The following is a 26,473-nucleotide window of genomic DNA, read 5'->3' on the forward strand; positions in this document are numbered from 1 at the left end:
GCGTCACAGAAGATAAAATATCAGAGAGTCACAGAATTGTTATAGTACAGAAGGGCCATTCAGCCCATCATATCAAACCAGCACTCTGAACATTATAAGTTGGTGCCAATCTCCTGCCTTTTCCTTGTAGCCCTATATATTGTTTCTAATTCAATAGTAATGTAATGCCATCTTGAATGCTTCAATGAAACCTACCTCCACCACATTTCCATGCAGTGTGCAGCATAACTTAATTACTCACTGTGTAAGGAAGGTTTTCTCACCTCACATTTGTTTCTTTTGCAACAGACTTTAAAATTATGCCCTCTGATTCTTGGTTCTTTTATGAACAGGAACAGTTTTTCCATAGCTCATATTATCCAGTCCCCTCATGATTTTGAAAATTATTATATTTCCCCTGAGCCTTTTCGTCTCTAAGGAAAATAGTCTTTTTTTCAAGCTGAATTGTCTCATCCCTTTAAGCATTTTCTAAACCTCAACGCACTCCTTCCAATGCATTCACATGCTGCCGAGAACTGAACACAGTACTTCAGGTGAGGTCTAACTAGTGTCCTATATAAGTTCAACATACCCTTCCTGCTGTTATATTACATGGCCAAATTAACAAAACATAGAATATGGTATACTTTATTAAGTACTCTCTAGCTATCCTGCTACCTTTCATGACTTATGAACATATACACATGTCTCTGTGCTCCTGCACATCCTTGAGAATATTACAATTAATTACTCTCCATGTCTGTCCATGTTCCTTGTACCAGAGTGTATCACCTCATACTTACCTGCATTGAACTTCATCTGCCACTTATCCATCCATGATACTATCATGGCAATGTCTATTTGAAGTTGTATATTGTCCCTCAAATGTTTTACAATTCTCCCAGGTTTTATATCACCTGAAAGCTTTGAAACTGACCACTGCGTAACATTTTTATATATCAGAAAAAGCAACAGTACCTGGAAAATTCCACTACAAACCTTCCAGCCCCCCAAAAACCTTTGATCCTTACCCTCCTTATCATATCATTCAACTAATTTTCAAGGTTTGGGTGTCCACGTATACCAATTGCTCAAAGTAAACATGCAGGTGCAGCAGGTGGTAAAGAAGGCAAATGGTATGTTGGTCATTATAGCAAGAAGATTTGAGTACAGGAACAAAGATATCTTGTTGCAGTTATACAAGTCCTTGGTGAGACCACACCTAGAATATTGTGTGCAGTTTTAGTCTCTTATCTGAGAAAGAATATTCTTGCTATAGAGTGAGTGCAGCAAAAGTTTACCAAGTTGATTCCTGGAATGGCAGGATTGACATATGAGGAGAGATTGAGTCGTTAGGATTCTGTTCACTGGCATTAAGAAGAATTATGGGGTATTACACTGAAATCTATAAAATTCTAACAGAAAGAGATAGAGAAAATGCAGGAAGGACATTTCCAATGTTAGGGTAATCCAGAACCCAGAACACAGTCCGATTGTATAGGGTAAACCACATAGGTCTAAGGTGAGGAGAAATGTCTTCACTCAGAAAGTGGTGAGCCTGTGGAATTCGCTACCACAGAAAGCAGTCAAGCCAAAACATTATTTGATTTCAAGAAGATATTGAATATAGCAGTTGGGGCTAAAGGAATCAAAGAATATTGGGAAAAAGCCAGGACAGGCTCTTGAGTTGGATGATCAGTCATGATCGTATGATAGTGAACCAAGCTCAAAATGGCCGAATGGGCTACTCCTGCTCCAATTTATATGTTTCTATCCATATTGCTACTGTTCTTTTTATTCCATAACAGATATATTTCCTCACAAGTCTGTGGTTTGACACTGTATCGAAGTCCATGTGCACCACCACAAGTGCCTTACCCTCATCAATTCTGTTACCTCTTCAAATAACTCCAGCAAGTTGATTAGACACAGATTTCCCTTAACAAATCCATGTTGACTCTTCAGAAACCACTCGCTGATTTCTGTGTGACTATTAATTCTTTTCTGAAGAATTGTTTCCATAAGTTTCCTCACCGCTAAGGTAATTGCCTAGCCTTCCTTTAAAACCATTTTTGAACAGGAGGGATGTTTTCAATTATTCAGTTCCCCAGCACCACTCCCTGAACCGAAGGAAGATGGACAGGTTCTGGCCAGCGGCTCTGCAATGTTCAGTCTCACTTGAAATATTGACAGTTTATTTAGTACCTCCCTTTTATAAATATATAACTATTCTAGTGACTGATTTTACTACACTTTTACCACAGGTTGGCAGTGTCTTCCTTACAGATAAAGTGAGATGCAATGCATTCATTTGACACCTCAGCATGCCTCTTGTTTTTGTGTAGATCCCTTCTTTGCTCAATAATTGGCTCTACTATTCCATTTATCACTGTTTTTACTGTTGTCAAAGGAGCGTTGATGAATTTCTGCAGTGCATCTTGAGTTGGTGCACACTGCTGCTACTGAATATCAGTGGTGGAGAGACTGAATGTTTGTGGATGTGGTGTCAGTCAAGTGGGCTGCTTTGTTTAGAATGGTATCAACCTCCTCGTCTTATTGGAGCTGCATTCATCCAGGCAAGTGGGGATTATTTCATCAGAATCCTGACTTGTGTCTTGTAGATGGTGAACAGTCTTTGATGAGTCGGCAGGCAAATTATTTGCTGTGAGATTCCAAGTGTCTGACCTACTCTAATATTCATTTATCGAGTCCAGTACAGTTTCCAGACAAAGGTAGTCTGCAAGATGTTAATATTGGGGGATTAAGTCATAGTAATGTGATTGAATGGCAAGGTGTGATGATTAGATTCTCTCTTGTTGGAGATAGTAATTGTTTGGCACTTGTGTTGCATGAATGTCACTTACTATTTGTCAGTCCAAATCGAGATATTTTCTAGGTCTTATTGCATTTGGACATAGACTTCTTCAATATCTCAGGAGTCATGAATTGTACTGAACTTTGTGGAACCATTGGTGAACATCTCCACTTCTGACCTTATGATGGAGGGAAGATCATTGATGGAGTGGCTGAGGATTGTTGGATCTGGGACACTACCCTGTGATAGTCCTGCACAGATGTCCTAGAGCTGAGATGACTGTCCTCCAACAGCCCCAATCATCCTCCTTTGTGCCAGATTTGACTCTAAAAGCAGAGAATATTTTTCCTGAGCCCCAGTGACTGTAGTTTAGCCAGGTCAAGTACAGCTTCAATGACAAGGGCTGTAACTCTCAGCTTACCTCTGGAATTTGGCTCTTTTGTCCAAGTTTGACCTGAGGCTGAGGTCAGGAGCTGAGTGGCTCCAGCAGAACCCAAACTGGATATCAGTGAGCAGGTTATTGCTAAGAAAGTGCTGCTTGAGAGCACTATTGATGACCCATTCTACCGCATGACTGATGACATAGAGAAGACTGATAGGCTGAAAATTGAATTGATTGGATTTGTCTTGCTTTTGTGCACAGGATAAAGCTGGGAAATGTTCCACTTTGTTGGGTAGATGCTAGTACTATATCTGTACTAAAACCTTGGAGGGATGCTGCAAGTTCTGAAACTTGTGTCTTCAGTACTACTGCTGGAAAGTTGTCAGGCCCCATGGACTTTGCAATATCCAGTGCCTTCAGCTATTTCTTGATACCATGTGGGTTGAATTGAATTGGCTGAAGAATGGGATCCACGATGCTGGAGACTGCTGAAGGATGCTAACATGGATCAAAAAATTGGAACTTCTGGCTGAAGGTTGTTGAAAATGCTTCAGCTTTATGTTTTGCACTGATGTGCTAGGCTCGTCCATCATTGATGATGAGGATATTTGTAGAGCCTGTTCCTCCAGTGAGGTTTTAATGGTCTACCACCATTACCAACTGGATATAGCAGGATTGAAGTGCTTCAATCTGATCTGTTGACTGTGGAATTGCTTAGCTCAGCTGATCACTTACTATCCATGCTGTTTTAAATATAAGTTATCCTGTGTCTTTGTAGCCTTATCAGATATGCCTGGTGGTGCTCCTGGTATGAGCTGTTGCACTCTTCATTGAACAAGGATTGATCCTGTGGCTTGATGATAATGGTAGAGTGGGGATATTCTGCTCCTTGAGATTGCAAACTGTGTTGGACTATAATTCTGCTGCTGCCAGTGGCTCACAGCACCTCATAGGTATCTAATCTTGTGTTGCTAGATCTTTTCAAAGTCTATCCCATTTAGCATGCTGATAGTGCCACACATCATGATGTATTCTCACAGTGAAGATCGGATTTTAATGGTAGCATTACCAGATCTGAATTATTTAATGTAAATATTGACATAAAGGACAGACTGATGTCCTCTAATTACAATAATACTGTCTATGCAATTAAGAAGAAATTAAAAGAATTGTATATGTTGAAAGAGTATATACCTATAACAGTAAAATCTATTTATGTAAGGCCTTTAATGTAATAAAGTATTCAAAGTTATTGTGAAGGAAGATTCTAAAACTATATATATCACTGAACCACATGAGGTGACATTAAGTCAGATGACCAAAAGCTTGGTCAACAAGGTAGATTTTAAGGAAATTTTTAAAGGAGGCTCTAGCAGTAGAGAGGCCAAGAGGTTCAGGGAGGAAATTCCAGAAGTTAGGGGCCAGATAATTGAAGGCATGGCTGTCAATGGTGAAGTGATCAAAACAGCCATATATATATATATATATATATATAAATATATATATATGTAGGTCAGAATTAGACAAGGGCAGTTGTCATTGAGGGCTTTGGGTTGGAAGAGAAATAGGAAAGGGTGAGACAATGGATGGATTTGAAATCAAGGCTGAAACACTTGAAAACAAGGCATTTCCTAACTGGGTGCCAATGTTGAGCAGCAAGCACAGAAGTATTAGACGAACTGGACTTGGTGTAACTCATGGACAGCTGAGGGCTGGAAGATCTGAAGTTTACAGAGGATGGAATGTTGGAGGCCAAACAAGAGTTTGTTGGAATAGCCAAATACTATAAGACCATAAGTCATAGGAGCAGAAATTATGCCATTCAGCCTATTGAGTCTGCTCCACCATTCAATCCATTCTCCAGCTTTCTCCCTTTCACCTTTGATCCCCTTAACAATCTACCTCTGTCTTAAGCATACTCAATGACACCTGGCCTCCACTGCCTTCTGTGACAATAAATTCCATCGATTCACCACTTTCTGGCTGAAGAAGTTTCTCTTCATCTCTTTTCTAAAGGGTCTTTCCTTTACTCTGAGACTGTGTTCTCAGGTTCTAGTCTCTCCTGCTAATGGAAGCATCTTCCCAACATCCACTCTGTCCAGGCCGTTCAGTATTCTGTAATATTCAATTAGATTCTCCCTTCTCCTTCTAAACTCCATGGAGTATAGACCCAGAGTCCTCAAACATTCCTCATATGTTAAGCCTTTCATTCTTGGGATCATTCTCGTGGGATCTTACATTCCTGGGATCTCCTCTAGATGCACTCCAGGGCCAGTACATCCTTCCTGAGATATGGAACCCAACATTGCTCACAATTCTCAAAACGTGGCCTGAGCAGAGCCTTATAAAGCCAGAAGTACATCCCTACTTTTATATTCTAACCCTCTTGAAATAAATGCCAACATTGTATTTACCTTCCTGACTACTGGCTCAACCTGCAAGTTTATCTTCAGAGAATCCCAGACTAGGACTCCCAAGTTACTGTGCATTTCAGATTTCTGATTTTTCTCCCCATTTAGAAAATAGTCCATGGCTCTATTCATCCTGCCAGGTGCATGACCTTGTACTTTCTCATGTTGTACTCCATCTGCCATTTCTTTGCCCACTCCCCTAACCTGTCCAAATCTTTCTGCAACCTCCCTGCCTCCTCAAAACTACCTGTCCCTCCATATATCTTTGTATCATCTGCAAACTTAGCCAGAACACTCTCAGTTCCTTCATCTAGATCATTAATGTATAAAGTGAAAAGTTATGATCCCAACACTGACCCTTCTGGAAAACACCGGCTACCATCCTGAGAAGGACTCTTTTATCCCCACTCTCTGCTTTTGCCAGACAACCAATCTTCTATCCATGCTAGTAACTTGCCCCTAACACCATGGTCTCTTATATTACTCAGGAGCCTCCTGTGTGACATCTTGCCAAAGGTCTTCTGGAAGTCCAAGTAACCAGTAATATAAAGTAAGATTGCAAGAGTTTCTTGAGATATATAAGGGGCAAAAGAGGGGTAAAAGTGGACATTGGGCCTTTGGAAAATGACGCTAGAGAAGTAGTAATGGGGAGCAAAGAAATGGCAGAGGAACTGAGCAAGTACATCCATTGGCTTTCCTTGGTCTAACCTGCTCATTACCTCCTCAAAGAATTCTCATAGATTTGTCAGGCTGATGGCCCCTTAATGAAACCATACTGACTTTGTCCTATTTTACTATGCACTTCCAAGTACTCAGAAATCTCATCCTTCACAATGGACTCCAAGATCTTCTCAAAACTCGCTAGGACTCCAAAATCTTACCAACGACTGAGGTCAGGCTAATCAGCCTGTAATTTCCTGTCCTTTGCCTTACTCTCTTCTTAATGGGGGGGAGGGGGTGGAGCAGTCACATTAGCAATTTTCCTGTCCTCTAGGACCCTCCCTGACTCAGTGATTCTTGAAAGATCATCACCAACACCTCCACTTTCTCTTTAGCTATCTTCTTCAAAACTCTGGAGTCCATCTAGTCCAGGTGATTTATCCACCTTTAGATCTTTCAGTTTTTCTAGCACCTACTCCTTGGTGATTGTTAGTATACTTACCTCTGTTACTTGTGTCTTTCATTGTGAAGACTGATGCAAAGGACTTGCTCAGTTCCTCTGCCATTTCTTTGCTCCCCATTACTACTTCTCTAGCGTCATTTTCCAAAGGCCCAATGTCCACTTTTACCCCTCTTTTGCCCCTTATATATCTAAAGAAACTCTTGCAATCTTACTTTATATTACTAGTTAGCTTACCCTCACATTTAATCTTATCCCTCCTTATTTCTTTTTTAGTTGTCCTGTGTTGGTCTTTGGAGGTTCCCCAATCCGCTGGTTTTCCACTGCCCTTTGCCACATTATATGCTTTTTCCTTTGTTTTTCTGCTGTCCCTGACTTCCCTTGTCAGCCATGGTTACCTTGTCCTCCCTCTTGTATGCTTCTTTTGCCCAGGGATGAATTTTTGCTATATTGCCAAAATTACTCCCAGAAACTCCTGCCACTGCTATTCCACAGATTTTCCTGCTAGGGTCTTCTCTCAGTCAATTCTAGTCATGTCTCTGTGGTTGCCTTTATTCAACTGCGATACCATTACATCTGATTCCACATTCTCCCTCTCAAATTGCAGAGTAAATTTTATAATGTTATAGTCACTGCCTCCTAAGGGTTCCTTCACCTTAAGCTCCCTTATCAAGTCAGACTCTTTACACATCACTTAATTCAGAATTGCCTGTTCCCTAGTGGGCTCCACCACAAGCTGCTCCAAAGGCCATCTCATAGACATTCCACAGGTTCCTTTTCTTGCGATCCACTACCAAACTAATTTTCCCAGTCCACCTGCATATTGAAATCCCACATGATCACTGTAACCTTGCCTTTCTTACATGCCTTTTCTATCTTCTGGTTCACCGTGTGCCCCACATCCTGACTACTGGTCAAACATCTGTACATAACTCCTTTTACCTTTGCGCTTCCTCAGCTCTACATTATTTGACCGTTATCATTTCTTGCTATTGATTTAATTTAATTTCTTACTGATAAGACAACACCACCCCATCTGCCCACTTGCCTGTCTTTTCGATAGGCTGTATGTCCTTGGATATTTACCTCCCAGTCCTGATCCCCTGCAGCCACATCTCCACGATGCCCACTTCATCATACCTGCCAATTTCAGTCTGCGCCACAAGCTCATTTACTTTATTTTGTACACAGCACCTTGAGTTCCAGTAATTACTGTTCCTCTTGTCATTGTCATTCCTTTATCTGGTGTGCTTGAAGTTTGATTCCTAAACCTTTCCAAACACTCTGTTCTATTTTATGTTGTGAAGGTTTTAATAACCTCTCCTGAGCTTTCCTACAGAGGGGACAAGAGCTTGGTAAGGTTTCAGTAATGGAGAAGCTGAGGTAGAGTTGAGTGATGTTAGGAATGTGGACATTAGATGTCTTAGTAATGATCTTGCTATGTGCGTGAGCGATTATCTTGCTGTTAAATATAACACCAATAGTTACAGCACAAAGGAAGACCATTCAATGCCAAAAGTATCAACTGAATTCAGAAAGAACAACTCAGCTAACGCACTCTTCAATTTTTTTTTTGTTATTCATCCATGGAATGTGGACATCATTGGCTAGGCTGGCATTCATACCAATACCTAACTGCCCAGAGGGAGTTATGAGTCAACCAAATTGCTGTTAATCTGGAGTCACACGTAGGGCAGATCAGGTCAGGACAGCAAATTTCTTTCTGTGCAGGGAATTAGTGAACCAGATGGGGCTTTCCCCACAATCAGCAATGATTTCATGCTCATCATTAGACTCTTAATTCCAGGTTTTTTTTTAAATTGAAGTCAGTTTCCCCTATCAACCGCAATAGGATTTGAACCCAGGTCCATAGATTCATAGTCTTATAATAATGCCACTATATCATTACCTGCCTTCTTCAAGTCAATGCTTGCTGCACTTCTGAAGCCAACTCTGCCACAATCTCATGCATGTCACGCCAGATTCCAAACTCTCACTCCAAAAAGGGCTTTGTTTCTGCACATAGAGATCCTGGAGTTCCAGAATGGCCAGTGTTAGTTTGATAATATAGGAATTCCATATGCCCATCTGTAAAAATACCCAACATGAAACCTTATCACTCAATGCCTATGTTGGTGAGGAGAGAAAACAAGCTGTGCTCAACAGTCTGAAGTATCTTGCCAAGTGACCCTTGGGCTTTATATTAATTCAATAATGACATTTCATCTGCCTAAGATGTATTCAAATTCAGATATATATGCAGAGCTCAGTAACAGCCCTCAACCTAATACCAACACCAATTTAATACTTTTCTACCTCATCAGATCCAAATTAGCAATGCGATTTGAAAGGTGAAAACTATAGACAAGGTTGGCTCCTCTCTAAATTCTCACATGCCACAATTATTCTAATCATACCAAAAATTGTGCAGAATTTTAGTTTCACTGATCTGCTATCATACCCTCAGTCAGAATTGATCATCACTCTCAGCAACAAGAATGATCATTTTTATTTCCGCATGACAACTTTAAATGTTTTTCAGTATTTATTCGTTATATATTACTGCATGGTTTAGCTCTAATATATTTAATGAAAAAATTGTGCAACTTTTTTGTGAATTGTAAGTTAATATGAACACAATCATTTTATCATTAAAGGACGGTAGGGTGACTTTTATCGGACATCAGCTTGGAGGAGTGGTCTTCATCCCCAACAGTAGAGAACACCAGGTTAAATCAGCCAGTGCAGTACAGATCACCTACTACCTACAAAGCTACGGGTCTGCCTTACAAGATGTTGCAGAGAAGTGGGAAGCTGAATTCTGCCAGCTCATGCTTAAATTTCAACAGGAGCACGGTGATCTGCAATTATACCCCCTGACATCTTCTGGTCTATGGAAGGACTTCTATAAGACCAATACTGTGGCCAGAACTGAAGTGGTGGTGAGCCTAGTTTTGGTTCTGATTGCTGCCACTCTCACCAGCGCAATGAGGGACTGCCTCCGCAGCAAACCTTTCCTAGGACTGCTAGGAGTTATCACAATCTGCCTTTCCACTGTCACTGCAGCAGGGATATTCATCAGCACTGATGGCAAATACAACTCCACTCTACTGGGAATTCCTTTCTTTGCCATGGGTAATTATTGCTCCAAAACCTCTCTCTTTGATAAACCATAGTTTGAGTGTGTGCATTTTCAAGAATACTTTTGTGAAGTTAATATATACCTTATAAGTGATGAGATGCATACGTTACAAAGCCACGTTAAATGTACTGAAACACTCAAAAACAGAATTTTCTGAAGAAACTCAGCAGGTCATGCAGCATTTCTGGAAAGAAAACAGAATTGAAGTTTTGAGTCCAGTGACCCTTCCTCAGAACTGTTCTGAGGAAAGGTCACTGGACTCAAAACATTAACCCTGTTTTCTCTGCACAGATGCTTCCAGACCTGCTGAGTTTCTCCATTAATTTGTGTTTTTATTTGTTTCTCTCTAGGAATTGTAGTTCTTTGCTTTACTTAATTGTACTGCTTTTCACGAAAAAAAAGTGTTGGGTATTGTCATTGTTTGAGGATGTGCCTGTCACAGAAGAACTCTTTTTATCCTGTTACTTGACTAGATGTAGATTAACATTTATGTTGATAACACACTGACAAAGAAGATTAAGTAATGGAGAAGTTTTATAATTGTTCTCTATGAATCACAACTGGATTGGTTAATTCCCTGTGCTTGGTTAATTCTAAAGTTGATGATGATGTAAAGCCAACTTGGTTAAAAAAAACTTGCCTGAAAGGTTCATCATACAACAGTCAAAGTAATAGCTTAATCAAACCAATTAAACTAATGAGACCAATTGTCTCATTGCTGCTTTTTTTTCTTCTTTTTGTGTGATTGTACAAATTTTTCAAATCAACCTGTTCAGAGATGCTATTACACCCCTTTGGAGCAGGTGGGTCTTGACCCAGACCTCTTGTTCCAGGGGTAGGGGCACTACCACTGCACCACAAGAGAGCCCCTCTAGTGTGATTATAAAATGTAATCACTGAGAGAAAAAAAATGTTGGAAAAATATTCAAAATTTGGAGAAAAAGTCACAAATGCTTCTGATTATGTAGGTATCTGCATTCTGCAAGGTCAGATTAAGGAGACAGCACAGAACATGTGCAGATAGCAATTGAAAAGCATTCTACTTTAAGGATCAAAGAGAAGATGTGGGTGAAATTTGCCTTGGGTAATAGTGAAACTAAATCCATCATACACACATATGGTTTTACATGAGCTGCCACTTCATTCTTGCCTGTTTTGAATTACTACTCATATGCCACATTTCAACATTCTGACAAATGGAAAAAGTGAAGAAAAATTAAGCATATGATACTTAATGAAAGAAAATTCCATTTACATTGTCATAGTTTCATTGGTGATCTATAATTGAGTTCCACGGGGAATTACAACTCATGGAAACAGATTTTCTCTTTTCTTGCATCAAAAAACGCTGCAGATGAATTATTACTATAGCAAAACAAAAAAAGTGTTCAGCACTCCCTTGCTGCCAGCAGCAGTTGGCTTTTCTTAGAAGGAAGATATCTACCAAATTCATATCCACCTGCCAAGACCTGTTGGGTTAGATTATACCCATCCCCTGAAGTCAGGATGAAAAGAAGGAAGTCTCATAAAATTGCAGCAGTAAGGTTTGGGAAAGCCTGTCTTAATCCCGTTGTGACAGAGTATTTAGAGACTTGAAAATAGAGAGGCATGACCACCTACTGATTGATGGCCAATTAGTCATTTGACCAGGGCCATGCCACATGGGAAGGGAACTATGTAAACCATGGAACTCTCTCAGCAGATTCTGAAGGGCTGGTCTTCCTTTATACCCCATACATAGCACATTAAGAAGGGTTGTTCCCATCTGGTTCCAACCCTGAACTGGCGGATTCACCCTACTGATGACTAGTTGCCTGTTGCTGGCACATTAAGTTAAAAAAAAACAAATTCTAACATAAAGAACTCTGTTTCTCTCTGTAGCACAACAACCATTTCTATCCATAGTGTAGTAGTGGTCATTGAGTTGCCAGCTTGAAGTGCCATCCTCAATGGCAGACCAATCCTGGCAACAGCTCTTGGTTGATGCCACTGTTAAAATACTGTCCAGAATCCTTCCAATTATCCGTGCAGGATCATGATTCACTTTTCATCCCAGCTACAGAACTAACTGAAAGCTGTAGAAATTCCTGTTGTAATCTTTGAGTTATGGAAGATTCTCACTCATTAAGCATCTGCAGGAGGGAACTCTCTGCTGTGCTGTATGTTTCACAGGCAGGAGATTATCCTCAACTTCAAGGACTTTTAAATCACTGAAGCAATTGGCCAAACACATTGAAGACTCAAATCATTTAAGATATTGTTTGCCATTTATTTGAACATTTACAAATTCCCCAAAGAGGCTTATAAAGCCATGCATACAAAATCTGATTTAGCATTTTCTTTTGTGAACATTATGCAGGATTTGTTACAAACTTCCTAGTTCAAACAAGCAACTTAATTTGGTAAATAAAAACAAGCATCAGAATAAGCTCGCTGTGAATAGTTAGAAGATAAGTCTTCTAGTTTCACTCAACTTAAAGTCTACAGGAAAATAGGACTTCATGCCTGATTTATTCCCACTGCCAGTACCTTGGAACAAGAAGTAGTACATGGAATATGTTATCCTGCTGAATAGGAGCCAGCAGTATTGCTGGAGAATGCATTGCCAGGTCAACGTGAGGTATTGACATTATGACATGGTAATCTATCTAAATGTCTCTGTTATTCATTTCTTTTGACAGAATGGACATCTTTTTCAAATAAATTTAAGAATACATGAGAATTATTAATTTACAATTATTCATTTTAGTTACCTACAATGATCCCACAACATTTTGCATTATTCTGGGATAGGTTTTTATTGTTGATCCAGAATGTTCCAAGAATTTTTGTGTGTCTTCAGCCTCCTGCATCCTAGGGCCTTTATTCAGCAGCAGTTATCATAAATTACTCATCTTTGTGGCTTTGGAGTACCTACTGGCCATTGAATACTGTTCCTCCTGTCGTAAAGTCATTCCATTCAGTTATGTGGAAAATTTCCAAGAATAATTTTTATTTACAAAACATAAGTTTTAAAGTTAAAATTCATGAAATGATTACTTAATAACGCAAAAACAATGTAAATTCCTAAAAAACAACTATTGCAGAATCTCACTTGGATTGCATCTGTGGCTATCTGTTACTCTTTATTCAGCGAGTCGTGCTCTTTACTCAGCGAGTTGTGAGTTCATGGAATGCCCTGCCAGTAGCAGTGGTGGACTCTCCCTCTTTATGGGCATTTAAACGGGCATTGGATAGGCATATGGAGGATAGTGGGCTAGTGTAGGTTAGGTGGGCTTGGATCGGCGCAACATCGAGGGCCAAAGGGCCTGTACTGCGCTGTATTTTTCTATGTTTTCTATGTTCATATTATCGGCCTTATTGGGAAATGTGTATTTTATCATTGTTCATCAAAAAGCACCCAGAGGGTAGTAAATGCTTATTTCTAAAATTATAAAAATCTGTATTCTATGGCTACAATTCACAGGATGTGTTCAAGATGGCAGTTTGGTGCAAACATTATGGAAATTAAGCATACAACTGACTCTTATGGAGCACTTTCAAATTGTGATAATTTTCTAATGTTTGGAAGTCAGCATTCTGTAAATAATTGCACTGAAACAAGATTAATCTCTGAAAACCCATTTCACCAAAATACAGGGCCAAACTTTGACAGACTAGTAATGGCAATGTGTTCAGCATTCACTGCCATTGGATATCAGAGGTACCCACAACTTGTAGTGTGTAAATCCACAAATTGGATTTGGCCAAACTATGCTATTCCTAAAGATTTACCACTTCAAATAGCAGGTATGGAACCCATGTGAATTTGGGCTCATCACCTACTACTTACAATTAATTATAAAATAATTATATTTTAGATTTTATACCAATATAATTGTATGTATTGTACCTTCTTTCAGTTTACAAATACTTAATAAGGAGGATAGCATCATTTCAAAACTTCAGACTATTAAAGTTGTATGTTAAATTTAAAAATGAATCATGTTAAAAATTAATACTGCAGACTTTTTAATATGATTTATGAGATTTGTAAAAATATTGCTTTTTAAAATACTTTACATAATCAAAGTTATTGTACTTTTGAAATGATTGCATTTGCAATTTTTAAAGAAAGCTTGAATTTTTAATTTTTCAAAATTATGTTTAATATTTTAATTTAGTCATATTAATGTTTGAATATTTCACAGATTGTTAGGCCAGCAGTTAATCCCTATTCTGACTTCACTGGAGAAGGTAGTGGTGAGCTGCCTTCTTAAACCATTGCAGCCCATGAAGTGTAGCTGCACCTGCAGTGTTGTTTTCAAGGAAGTTCAACTTCCCTGACTTAAGTCTTACAGATGGTAGATAGGCTCTGGGAAGTCAGGTGGTGAGTTACTAGCCGCAGAATTCCTATTCTTAGACCTGCTTTTGCAGCCACAGTATTTATATGACTAGTCCAGTTCAGTTTCTAGCAACAAATTTATTGGTTGACAATTCAGCAATGGTAAAGCTTTTGAATGCCAAGAGAATACTGTATTATTTCTTATTGGAGGTGGTCTTTGCCTGGCCAAGTTGTAATTGTACGCTGTGAGCTGCTTTAAGCAGTTTTGTGCTACTATGATTATTTGGCAGGCACAGAATGATCTCCTATTTCTGCCTGCTATACACAGCAGCACTGGTGCAGCATGCACCAGATGGGATTCAACTTCCTGGAAACTGGGGCCCGGGTATTCTGATGACCTTAGAAATTAAAGATTCCAATTGGTAATTCCCCTACATCTGGAGCCTCCAAAAATATACCCATAACATTAGAGAATCAAGAGGGTTTCACTTTTATTAAATGATAACTTGCCCTAGAAAAGTTAAATGATTAAAAACCTAGTCTAACTCCTGAGTGACTATTCAGCTGACTGTCAGTTTGCCATGTACATAGCCCCTCTTCCAGAACTAGAATTTCCCTGACCCTTTACACACCCAGGATCCCTGATAACTACTACCCACAAAACAACACAATCCTATTGCTTCCCTACCGGGATCCAATGAGCCAACCTCTCACCCGTGACCTGATTCCGTGGTTCTGTCTCCCACTCCATCAGCCTGAATCCCTGACAACTGGCAATCATCTCCCATGCCCCAAACTAGTTGCCTCAACCGCTTGGCCATCATGGTTTGAGTTGCTCCAACTATTTTTCCCTATGTAGGAATGGGGCTGATGGTTATAGTTTGTATTTCCGAAGGGATTGAAATACCTGGGCTAGAATTGTGGAGCTCAGTACTAACATTGAAAAAAAGTGGAGTGGCAAACTGACTGTGATTGCCACTTCTTGAAATATCTAGGCCTTAAACAGTCACATGAAAATCACAGCAGATTATATATAGATTTATTCAATGTCAACGATAAATTATGTGACTGACCACAAAATCCGAGCCATTAACTCCTGTGGCTCACATATTGATGTTCATGTGGTTTGAACAGGTACGATAGAAACATATACCCAATGCTGGAAAGATGAGCGTTGACTTTCTGCTTTGCTAGACTGGTCTCAAATTCTATTAAATTCATGTACTCTCAAGACTGGAAATCTAGTCACATTTGTAAAGCATGTTTAAGATGTATCCTTCTGCTGAAAATGTTATGATTTGCAAAGTGTTTACTATCATACTCTGATTTTTGGAAAGGTGACAGTCTTGCTACAATTGATCTGAATTGACACATTTGTTTCAGTGATCATCATGATACTCTGGCTTCTGATTTAATTAATACTATTTGGTAGTGGCACAGTTCAATTTTCAAATATTGCAATTCTACCTATTTAATAACTTCTAGACCAATTGTTAGTTGATAAAACCCAATTCTTTGAGAAACTCGGGTCATGAGTAGAACTCGAGGTTTGCTAGTGCATGGCAAACCATCTGCTTTGAATCTTCCTAGAGCTTTTGTTAACTTTATTAGAAGCTAATTTGCTAAGTTTAATAAACAGTCAGGAACAGTATATATTGTGTTCATATATTTTGAAGCTTTTTCCAGCTTTCTGGATGATCGCAAGGTTACATTGGATCCTCCCCAAGAACATTTATTGAGACATCATCCATCCAAGAATTTATGCTCTGCCTTTTTGTATAAGCCAAATACAATTCTGCATGTGAATGATTCAGTGTGGCAGATTTCTGCCTGGCAGAATGTTGGTTTTGCAATGTGTTTTACAATGCTGCTAAATAGAATGGGAGCTGAAAATGTGTTGCTGGAAAAGCACAGCAGGTCAGGCAGCATCCAAGGAACAGGAGAATCGATGTTTCGGGCATGAGCCCTTCTTCAGGAAACATTTCCTGAAGAAGGGCTCATGCCCGAAACGTCGATTCTCCTGCTCCTTGGATGCTGCCTGACCTGCTGTGCTTTTCCAGCAACACATTTTCAGCTCTGATCTCCAGCATCTGCAGTCCTCACTTTCTCCCTAAATGGAATGGGAGGTTTGATTCTGTTTAGGAACATTGGAATGGGAGTTGTCCATGCAGCCATTCAATGTAATCATGACCGATTGAAGATTTCAATAATTTTTATCCACTTCGTTGACTGACATCTAGCAGAATGATTCATGTTAGATTTTTAGTGTAAACTAGCAAAGTGGTATAACCTTTCCATTTTGTATTCACGTTTGTATGGTAAACAGCAACTTAAATAAACTTTAGCCACTTTCAAGCCAAATAAGCATTTCTCAAGCAGACTATATGTTGCTGTTTTGAGAACTGTGTTTCTTACTGTTTCGCACTGAAAACTTGGTGAGGATAGGCTGTAATCTCCCACCACCTTGTCTTCTTGCACACAAGTACAGATACATAATTGTGATAACTTTTTGCTGCCCATTAATAATAGTGACAAGGCTAATGTTTCCTTTAGTACCCATATTGAATAATTAATCTGGAACATTGCATTTCCTTACTATTAGCATTTTGGCAATTCTTCTCAAACACCCATCCAAATTTCTCATAGATGATGTCCTGAATGTGATAGGACAACAATTTATTGGTGTACTACACATAATACAAAATCATTTAGAACAGTTACAATTTTATAATGGCTTAATAAAGCTAAAAATAAATTCTTTTGCATTTTCAGCAATTTCCTGTCCTAAGTTTTATCAGTACCTTTATTTTTGCTTTACGAGTTCATGTTCATAGCCAACACTATAAAGTCATAGAGAATACATAGTAAAGAATGAAGCAAATCATTTTACTTTCAGTGGGAATAAAGTAAATGTGTCTCTTTCTGGCTGTGAATTTCTCATTTAAAATTGCATATTTTGTTTTGAATGTTACAATGGCATTTGCACTTACATGGATATCAATAGAATTTTCAGATTAGATAATTATTTTGATATATTTTGAATTTGTTCCTGTATATCTCAAAGCTATGCTTGTTCACGTTTTTGGATAGGTTCATATAAATTGGAGACAAGGACACTCCAAAAGACTGATTCATGCGAAAGGAAGGATTAATAGATTCAATCTAATTAACAAGTATGCCCAAAGCCATTGGCATGAGGAAGTGAAGCCAGGGCCAGAGGTTATTTACATTGAGAATTCTTTTATTTCCCCTAATTGAGACTTGAATACTATTGACAGGGGTACATTATGAACCATCAGCATAAGTAGCGTCTACCTAGGATGCTACACCAAGTACAATGATCCCAAAACCCAAACAAAATGATTGCATGTGAGGAATTTTAAAGTAAATTCAACCCAAATGGCTAAAACATTTCCCAGAATGGTTTCACCACAGGATGACTTAGGGACCAAACTGATTGGGACAAAACTTCTATCCACTGTCTTGACTCCACCAACTTTCTGATCCATGAGGGCATCCATTCAAAATGTGGCAGGATGAGCAGGAAGCTGTGTCAGTAATATCTCTATAACTATGTAAAACTTCACAAGATCACTGTGGATGCTGTCCCCAAAAATTGTCTTTATACATTCCAAATAAGGAGACTCCTTCCACTAAAGAAGGCATTTCACAGATTGTCACAGATCTAGGTAGAGATCAGAGTTTTGATATTGTTTCATCTGTTTTATGGGCAACCTTACCTGGCCTGGCAAGTGTTTGAGCCACTGCCAAACTCGCTGGAACTAGGCTCTTAATGTGATTCTGGCAGCTTCCTAAACTGAACCCAGATCTCAATTAAAGTTGTCATCCCGGATTTGGTTTGATCAGGCGAAGACTGACTGTGTATATATTTCTGCATCTTAAGTGGCCACACCGACAGTCTTGGAAGAGCTGCTTGCAAAAAAAAAAGCTGTACAACTTTAAAATGTTTTGTGTGTTTGCGCGCTGCTTGGCATCATGAAGAAACAAAGACTCACTAGTGAACCATGGTCACCTCATTTCCTTCATGAGCATCTCTCACAGCCATCCAAATTTACAGGTGGTCTCAATATCAACCAAAATTGGTTAAGCCCTGCTTGACATGGTAAGTCAGAGCACTCAATCGTTATGTGCAATTAGGATTATAATGACGAGTTTGGACTTCGTTTTTTTTAAATCTCATTTTCTGAATCTGGTTATCCAGAATGGTCATGAGGCTAAGACTCGCCAATCCTGCTGCATAGAATTGCAATGTACATAGGTGCTGTCCAGTTTCTACCTCAGAGTGTTCTTTAAAGTAAACGCGTTGCAAGATTATTGAGCAATACAGACAGTGATGGTCTTGTCAGTTTCTTGCTGCAATACAGTGACCAATTTAACATGAGAAGGTCTAGCTCCAATACTGTGTAGCTGATGTTATGATTTATTTGGGCAAGTGCATTGATTTTCACCACTCTTGGGATCAAGCCAACAGTTAGTGATTTAATCAAAGTTAAAAATCACACAACACCAGGTTATAGTCCAACAGGTTTAATTGGAAGCACACTAGCTTTCAGAGTGTTGCTCCTTCATCAGGTGGTAGTGGAGGGCTCAATCCTAACACACAGAATTTATAGCAAAACTTTACAGTGTAATGTAACTGAAATTATACATTGAAAAATTCATTGTCTGTTAAGCTTTTCATCTGTTAGAATACCATGATAGTTTCACTTCTTTCATGTGTAAATCACAGAACCTTTTTTTAAAAAGTTGCATTCTCAGGTTAGCTGTTAACAATGGTGATAGTTTGACAATATGCTGAAGGTGTTAGCCCCCTGTGTTCTCTGTCTGTGCCATGATGTTTAGATTGATTCTAATCTAAAAAGTGAGATAACGGAGTTTTACATGAATTCATGCACGTTTTGAGCAAAGTACAATGTAACCCTGCAAGTACAAATTCACCCCACAAAATATATGTGTGCATATGGGTCTTTGTCTGTCTGTGTGTGTATGTTTCTGTCTGGGTTGTGTGTAGTGAGTGCAGAGTGTCTTAAGTCTGTGAGGGGGTACATGTGTGAGTGTGGGAGTGTGTGTGTCTGTAAGGTTGTGTGTGGGTGTCTGCGCGTCTGTGTATATGTGTGTCCGTGTGTATGTGTGTATAGGAGTGCCTATGTGTGTGAGTGTGTGCGTGTGTAGGAGTATCTGTGTGTGTGTATAGTGCAATGGTGGTTACCTGTAATGTGACATGAACCCAAGGTCTCGGATGAGGACCTCCCTATGGGTACTAAACTTAGCTACCAGCCTCTGCTCGACCACTTTTCGCTGCTGCCTGTCCCGAAGTCCACCTTGGAGGATGGTCACCTGAAGGTCCGAGGCTGAATGTCCTGGACCACTGAAGTGTTCCCAACTGGGAGGGAACCCCCCTGTCTGTTGATTGTTGTGTGGTGCCCATTCATCCGTTGTCGTAGCCTTTGCTCGGTTTCCCCAATGTACCATGCCTCAGGGCATCCTTGCCTGCAACGTATAAGATAGACAAAGTTGGCTGAGTCACATGAGTTCCTGCCATGTACAAGGTGGGAGGTGTCCCCACGTGTACCTATGTTCACACTCTGACACGTCTTGCAGCACCTACCATGATACACACACAGACAGAGAAAGACCCACATACACACATATATTTTGTGGGGTGAATTTGTACTTGCAGGGTTACATTGTACTTTGCTCAAAAACTGCATGAATTCATGTAAAACTCGTGTGCTTCCAATTAAACCTGTTGGACTATAACCTGGTGTTGTGTGATTTTTAACTTTGTACACCCCAGTCCAACACCGGCATCTCCAAATCATGATTTAATCAAAGTATGCAAAGTTCCTAATTCATCTCCAAATCATGATTTAATCAAAGTATGCAAAGTTCCTAATTTACCTCTCTGGTGGAATCAGAGGAAACACTGACCAGCTTTCTGTACTTAACAAAACTACTAGCTATTACAAATAACAAGTAGTTATTACAAATAAATGTGTTCTAGCCTCATGAATGTTCAGCATGTAACTCTATTAACTCAACTCTAACCTCTTTTTAAAACCCTGCACAATCAAACAGATAGTCACAGAAGAGATGGAACACTTGGATTCAATAAGATGTTCTGTTTGCTTTCAAGATGTTCTCCAATCTTCATCCACAGATTCTTTTATGTCTTTGCAGGTGACACAAGGTGATTTGGACACTATTTATAAAGTTGCTTAATTACTAGTTAAAAACAACAGTTAACTGCATTTGGTGAGAGAAAATAACTGGCTTTCTTCAAACTGCAGACACATATAGGAAGAGACATAGAGACGCGGGTTACTTCCAGCAGCCTGTATCAGTTTCATACACAAGCTGCTCAGTTGCCTAGGACTTAATGAGGGATGTGGTAGCTCAGTGGTTAGCGCTGCTGCCTCATAGCGCCAGAGATCCAGGTTCAACTGTAGCCTCAGGCAACTGTCTTTGTGGAATTTGCACATTCCTCCCATGTCTTCATGGTTTTCATTCAGATGCTCTGGTTTCCTCCCACAATCCAAGGATAGGTAGATTGGCCATGCTAAATTGCCCATAGAGCCCAGGGATGTGTAGGTTAGGTAGATTAGCCATGGGAAGTGTAGTGTTACAGGGATGGAGTGGGATGCCCTGCAGAGGGTCAGTATGAGCTTGATAGGCCAAATAATCTGCTTCCACACTGTAGGGATTCTAAGAATAATCAGACAGTTATCAGCAGACTGCTAACCTCTGACCTGCACAACTAGTCACAGTTGCACAAACCAATCAGCATTCTGCTGCTGCCCACATCTTACTCTGCCCACACACCCTGGTGTCATGCAGTCTTATCTCACTTTCCCAAATGCTTGCCAAGCAACAACATGAACACAACACAGAATGAGTTCCAGTAACTGATTTTCAAAAGTGCAGCAATTCCTCCAGAGTCCTTGCTCTTTACTTTGGCCTTTGACCAGTGGCATCACATCTTACAAGTCAGGGCTCTTTTACCAAACATCACTTATAATGCTTTCACTGTGCCTTTCTCATCTGTATAAAATCTACTCCAGTTACTTTTCTCACCTTTTCAATAAAAAGAAAGTCCACCCACAGAAGAAGAGAACAATCCAGAATCAAGATCAGTGCAGAAGGCAGGCGCATGAGGTTGTAAATTCTGAAACTTCACAGTGCAACCAAGAAGAGTGGTGAGGTCAATGCATCTTTAACCAATATGTAACTAAATACACAAGGTCTGACAACATCTGTGGAGAGAAAAACTGAACTTTTTGAGTCCAGTATAACTGTTCTTCAGTGTTCTGAAGAAAAATCATATGAACTTGAAAAATTAACTCTTTTTGCTCTCTCCAGAGGCCTGTGATAATCTGCTGAGTTGTACTAGCACTTTTTAGATTTCCAGCATCTATAGTATTTGGCTTTCGTGAGTGTAACTAATGCACCTTCTGTTGCAGTGTCCCAGGCATTCTCTTAGCAAACTTAATTTGGCTGTAAAGCTACATTATACCACACAATCTGAAATTATATTCCTGAACAGAGCGCAAACAGTGCAGCTAGTTTGTGATGCTACTTTGAATCATCTCATTGATTTTGGCAGCTTTTCATAGAATGCTTTCTCCTGATAATGATTTATTTTGTGCTCCACCTGACCCCCAAACCATGACTTATTGCTCAACTCCAGGTATTTCCTAATTATTTCCCTTGTATTAGGTCCCTCTATAATGTCCACATACTCATAAAGAAGGCACATGATCACATTGTGAATGATTGGATCTCATTGTCAGAAATATGACACTCAAATGACAGTTCCTTCCTACTTAAAGGAGATTCCCGGTACTTCTCATCAGTGGCTGTGCTTAATATTGCCATAGTTAATCGTTTTTACAGCAAAGAAAGTGGCCCTTTTAACCATGGTGTCCACACTGCATCAGACATCTATCTATTCTAATTCCATCTTTCATCACTTGGCTTGTACACTATGGTATTTCAAGTGCTCATCTAAAATGTTCCTAAATGTCTTGAGTATTCCAACCCCTATCATTCTTTCAGGCAGTGAGTTCCAGATACACACAACCCTCTGGGTGAAAACATTTTCCCCCAGATCCTCTCTAAACCTCCTGCTTCTTTCGTTAAAACTGTGCCCCAGGTTATTGACCCTTTTACTGAGGGGAAAGGCATTTTCTTAACTACCCTAGCTCTGCCCCTCAGAAAATCTACACTTCAATCAGATTCCTCCTCAGCCTTCTCTGCTATCTTGAAAACAATCCCAGCCTCTCTCATCTCTCTTCCTAGCTGATTCGCGCCAGTTCAGGCAAAGTCCTGCTAAATCTCTGTATTCTCTGTCGTGCAACCATATCCTTCCTATAGGGTGGCAACCAGAACTGCAAAAAGTACTCCAACTGTGGCCTAACTAAATTTCTGTCCAGTTCCACCAGAAACTCTTTGCTCTTGTATTCAATGACTTGACTAATAAAAGCAAGTATCCCATATGCCTTTTATTACACATGTAATCTATCTTTTCTGCGGCCTTCAAGGATCTATGAGTATACACATTAAGGTCTCTCTGATCCTTAGTACTTCCTTTCCTTTCTTAGTCCTTCCAAAATGTATCACTCTACACTTTTCAGTAATAATTTCCATTGGCCACTGTTCTGCCCATCTGTATAGTCTGTCTATATTGTCCTGTAGTCTAAGGCTTTCCTCCTCAATATTTACCAAGACACCAATTCTCATGTAATCTGCAAATCTACTAATCACATCTGCTACAGTCATGTCAAGGTAATTATTGTACACAACAAAGAGTAAGGGGTCGAACACCAAACCCTGGATAAAGGTATCCAACCACATAAACACCTTTTCACCAGCACCCTCTGCTTCCTGCCACTCAGCCAATTTTGGATCCAATTTGTCAAGTTGCCCTGAATCCAATGGGCTGTTAAGTTCTTAACCAGTCTGCCATGTAAGACCATGTCAAAAGCCTTACTGAAACCCATGCAGACTACATCAACTACATTACCTTTATGTACACACCTAGTCACCTACAATTCAATCAAATTTGTTGGAGATGATTTCCCCTTAGAAAGGATAAAGAGTGGAGCTGGAAAAGCATGCCAGGTCAAGCAGCATCAGAGGAGGAGGGGAGTCAATCAGGATTCCTGATGAAAGGTTCTGACCTAAAATGTCGATTCCCCTCCTCCTCTGATGCTGCTTGATCTACTGTGCTTCTTCCAGCTGCACTCTTTATCCCGTCTAACTCTTCAGCAACTGCAGTTTTCACTATCGCCAAGTTTCTCCTTAGAAAGCCATACTGACTATCCAAAAAAAGGACTAATGCTGTCCTTCAGAAATTTTTCCAATAATTTCCCTATCACAGATGTTAGACTCACTAAATTGAAGTTTTGTGGTTTATCTCTGCCACACATCTTAAATCTAATTTCACTTTCCTTCAGTCCTCTGGTCCCACCCAGTGGCCAGACAGCATTTGAAAATTAATGTCAAAGCCCCTATAATCTCCTCCTTTGCCTCCTACTGCAGCCTTGGATACATTCATCTGGGCCTGGAGATTTATCCACTTCCAAGACTGATTAGACTGTGAAAATCTCCCCTCCAATGATCATTCATTCAGGTATATCACAAACCTGTACCCTGATTTTCACACCTACATTTATTCTTCCTTATTGTTAACACCAATGCAAAATACTCATATAAACTTTAGCTACATCTTACAGCTCCCCAACCGGATTACTACTTTATTCCAGATTGGCCCCCCCCCCCCTTTCCGTGGTTATTTTCTTACCCCAATACACTTGTAAAATACAAATAGATTTTCCTTAATATTGCCCACCAGTGTTTATTTTCCTATTTGCTTCACTCTCCTAATTTATTTTTTAAGCAAATCTCTGAACTTTCTATAATTGTCTTCTTTATCCATTACTTTGAACCTTTGATATCTACCATAAACATCCTCTTTGAATCTTATTCAATGATGTACATCACTTGATATCCAGAATTCTCTGCACTTAATGGTCCCACTCATCATCTTTACACGAAGATATTGGCTCAGCACTCTCACAATTATCCTTTTGAATGTCTCCCACGGCTAGGATGTGGATTTTCCAGAATACTTGTAGTAGCTGGTCCAGTCCACTTTTACCAGAACCTGTTTATCTTTTTATTTTCCCAAATCAGAACTGTTATAGCTAGGGAAAGGGTGGCTTTTAAACAGAAGATGAGGTGTAGGGAGGGATTCAGTAAATGATAGGTGGATGTAGAGCCCAAAGAGGGAGGAAAACAGTTGGACAGACAAAGGAGTGGTTTAAAAGTCATTTTGGGGGAATGAAAAGCTGCTAATGGGGACAATTAGTGCTGACAATGGGTAGTGTGTGGGGGTGGGGAAAAGTGCTCAAGCCCTAAAATAGTCAGACTCAATATTAAATCCAGAAGGCTGCAAGCTTCCCAAGTGGAAAATGAGAGGCTGTTTTTTGAGCTAGCCCTGAGCTTCGCTGCAGCACCCCAGCAATCCTGAAACAGAGATGTTAGCCATGGAACACAGTGGTGTGTTGAAGTGGCACACAACTGGAAGCTCAGGGTCTTTTCTGCAGACAGAACATAGGTGTTCTCTGAAACAGTCGCAGAGTCTGCGCTTCATTTCCCCGATGTAGAGGAGACCACATTGTGAGCAACGTATACAGTAGACTAGATTGAATGAAGTGCAGGTAAAGTACTGCTTCACCTGGAAGGTGTGTCTGGGGCATTGAATAGTGAAAAGGGAGGAAGCAAATATGATTTAATGGCAAAGTACTTTGGGGGAGTGAGAAAATGTTGGTATTGCATTTATCAATTGAAACCCATGTCTGTAGAAGATTTCCTTAATTACTAGTTCAGCAATGGTCATAGTCATAAAATCATATGGCAGAGAAGAGGCATTTCAGCCCATTCAGTCTGCACTGACTTATCTGCACTAATTCCACTTTCCAGCACATGTTGTGACACCATAGACTCATTCACACACTTTTTTTAAAGGTTGTGATTTTTCCCAACTCTACTACCTTCACAGGCAATTCCTTCCAGATTCCCATTACCATCTGGGTGAAATCTCTTTTCCTCAAATGCCCTCTTAACTTCCTGCCCTTTACCTCAAAATTATGCATCCTCATTGTTGACCTTTCAACTGAGGAAAACAGCTGTTTTCTATCCACCCTGTACATTTCTGGCACAGTCATGTACAGGTACATCTCAAACATGTCCCTTCTCCGTCTTCTCTGCTCCAAAGAAAACAACCCGAGTTTATCCAGCTTCTCTTCTTGAATAAACTGTTCCATCCCTGACAACATCCTGGTGAATCTCCTCTGCACCCCCTCCAATGAAATCACATCCTTCCTATAGTGTGGTGACAGGAACTGCGCACTGTATTCCAGCTATGGCTAATCAAAATTTTGTACGCCCCCAAATTTTGTACACGGCCTGTATACTTTGTGTTATAACAGATAAAGATGTGTCCCGTATGCCTTCTTAACTACTCTATTAACTTGTCTTGTCACCGTCAGGGTTCTGTGGACAAGCACCCCAAGTTCTCTCTGTTCCTCTGAGCTTCGTACTGTCCTGCCATTCAGTGAGTAGTATCTCGTCATTTCTTCCTAAGTGCATCACTTCACATTTGTCAGTGTTAAACTCCATCTGCCACTGATCTGTCCATCTGACCAACCCATCTATATCTTCCTGTAACCTGAACCTTCTTCCTCACCATTAGTCACCCAGCCAATCTTTGTATCTCTCACAAACTTGCTTATCATCCTCCACACACTCTTATCTACATCATTTGTATATATGTCTATCATGAACAATGAGAAAACCAGCATTAATCTGTGTGGTATGCCACTGACACCTCGAGTTACACAGATAGCCTCTCCCACTACCCTTTTTCTCTTACTACAGTATAAAGCAATTTTTGAATCATCTTGCCAAGTTCCCCTGGATCCCATGGGCTCTTACCTTCTTTACCTTCTTTTACCTTTTATCAGTCTCCTATGTGGGACCTTGTCAAAGGCTTTGCTGAAACCCATATAAATTGCATCTGTGGCACTACCCTCATCTGCACATCTAATCACTTCCTCAAAATATTCAATCAAATTTTTAGGCATGACTTCCATCCTTCACAATAACATTATGCCATTGCAATCCCTCACCATCACATTATTTTGTGTATTACTGCTTCAGGGAGTCAAAGTCCTGAGGAATTCACGTAATTCCTGAATCTGACAGCAATAATATAAC

The 26,473-nt window shown here is 39.9% G+C and overlaps 1 protein-coding gene across 2 annotated transcripts in view; it reads left to right on the forward strand.

The window, feature by feature from the left end:
- Positions 1-26,473, forward strand: part of ptchd4 (patched domain containing 4) — a 92,968-nt gene that overhangs the window by 18,616 nt on the left and 47,879 nt on the right. For both annotated transcript variants that reach the window (XM_043683105.1, XM_043683114.1), the window contains exon 2: positions 9,365-9,842. In XM_043683105.1, the coding sequence (XP_043539040.1) occupies positions 9,365-9,842 (478 nt within the window). The remainder of the gene's footprint in view (positions 1-9,364; positions 9,843-26,473) is intronic.

Source organism: Chiloscyllium plagiosum, chromosome 3 (assembly GCF_004010195.1).
Source record: "Chiloscyllium plagiosum isolate BGI_BamShark_2017 chromosome 3, ASM401019v2, whole genome shotgun sequence".
NCBI lineage: Eukaryota > Metazoa > Chordata > Chondrichthyes > Orectolobiformes > Hemiscylliidae > Chiloscyllium > Chiloscyllium plagiosum.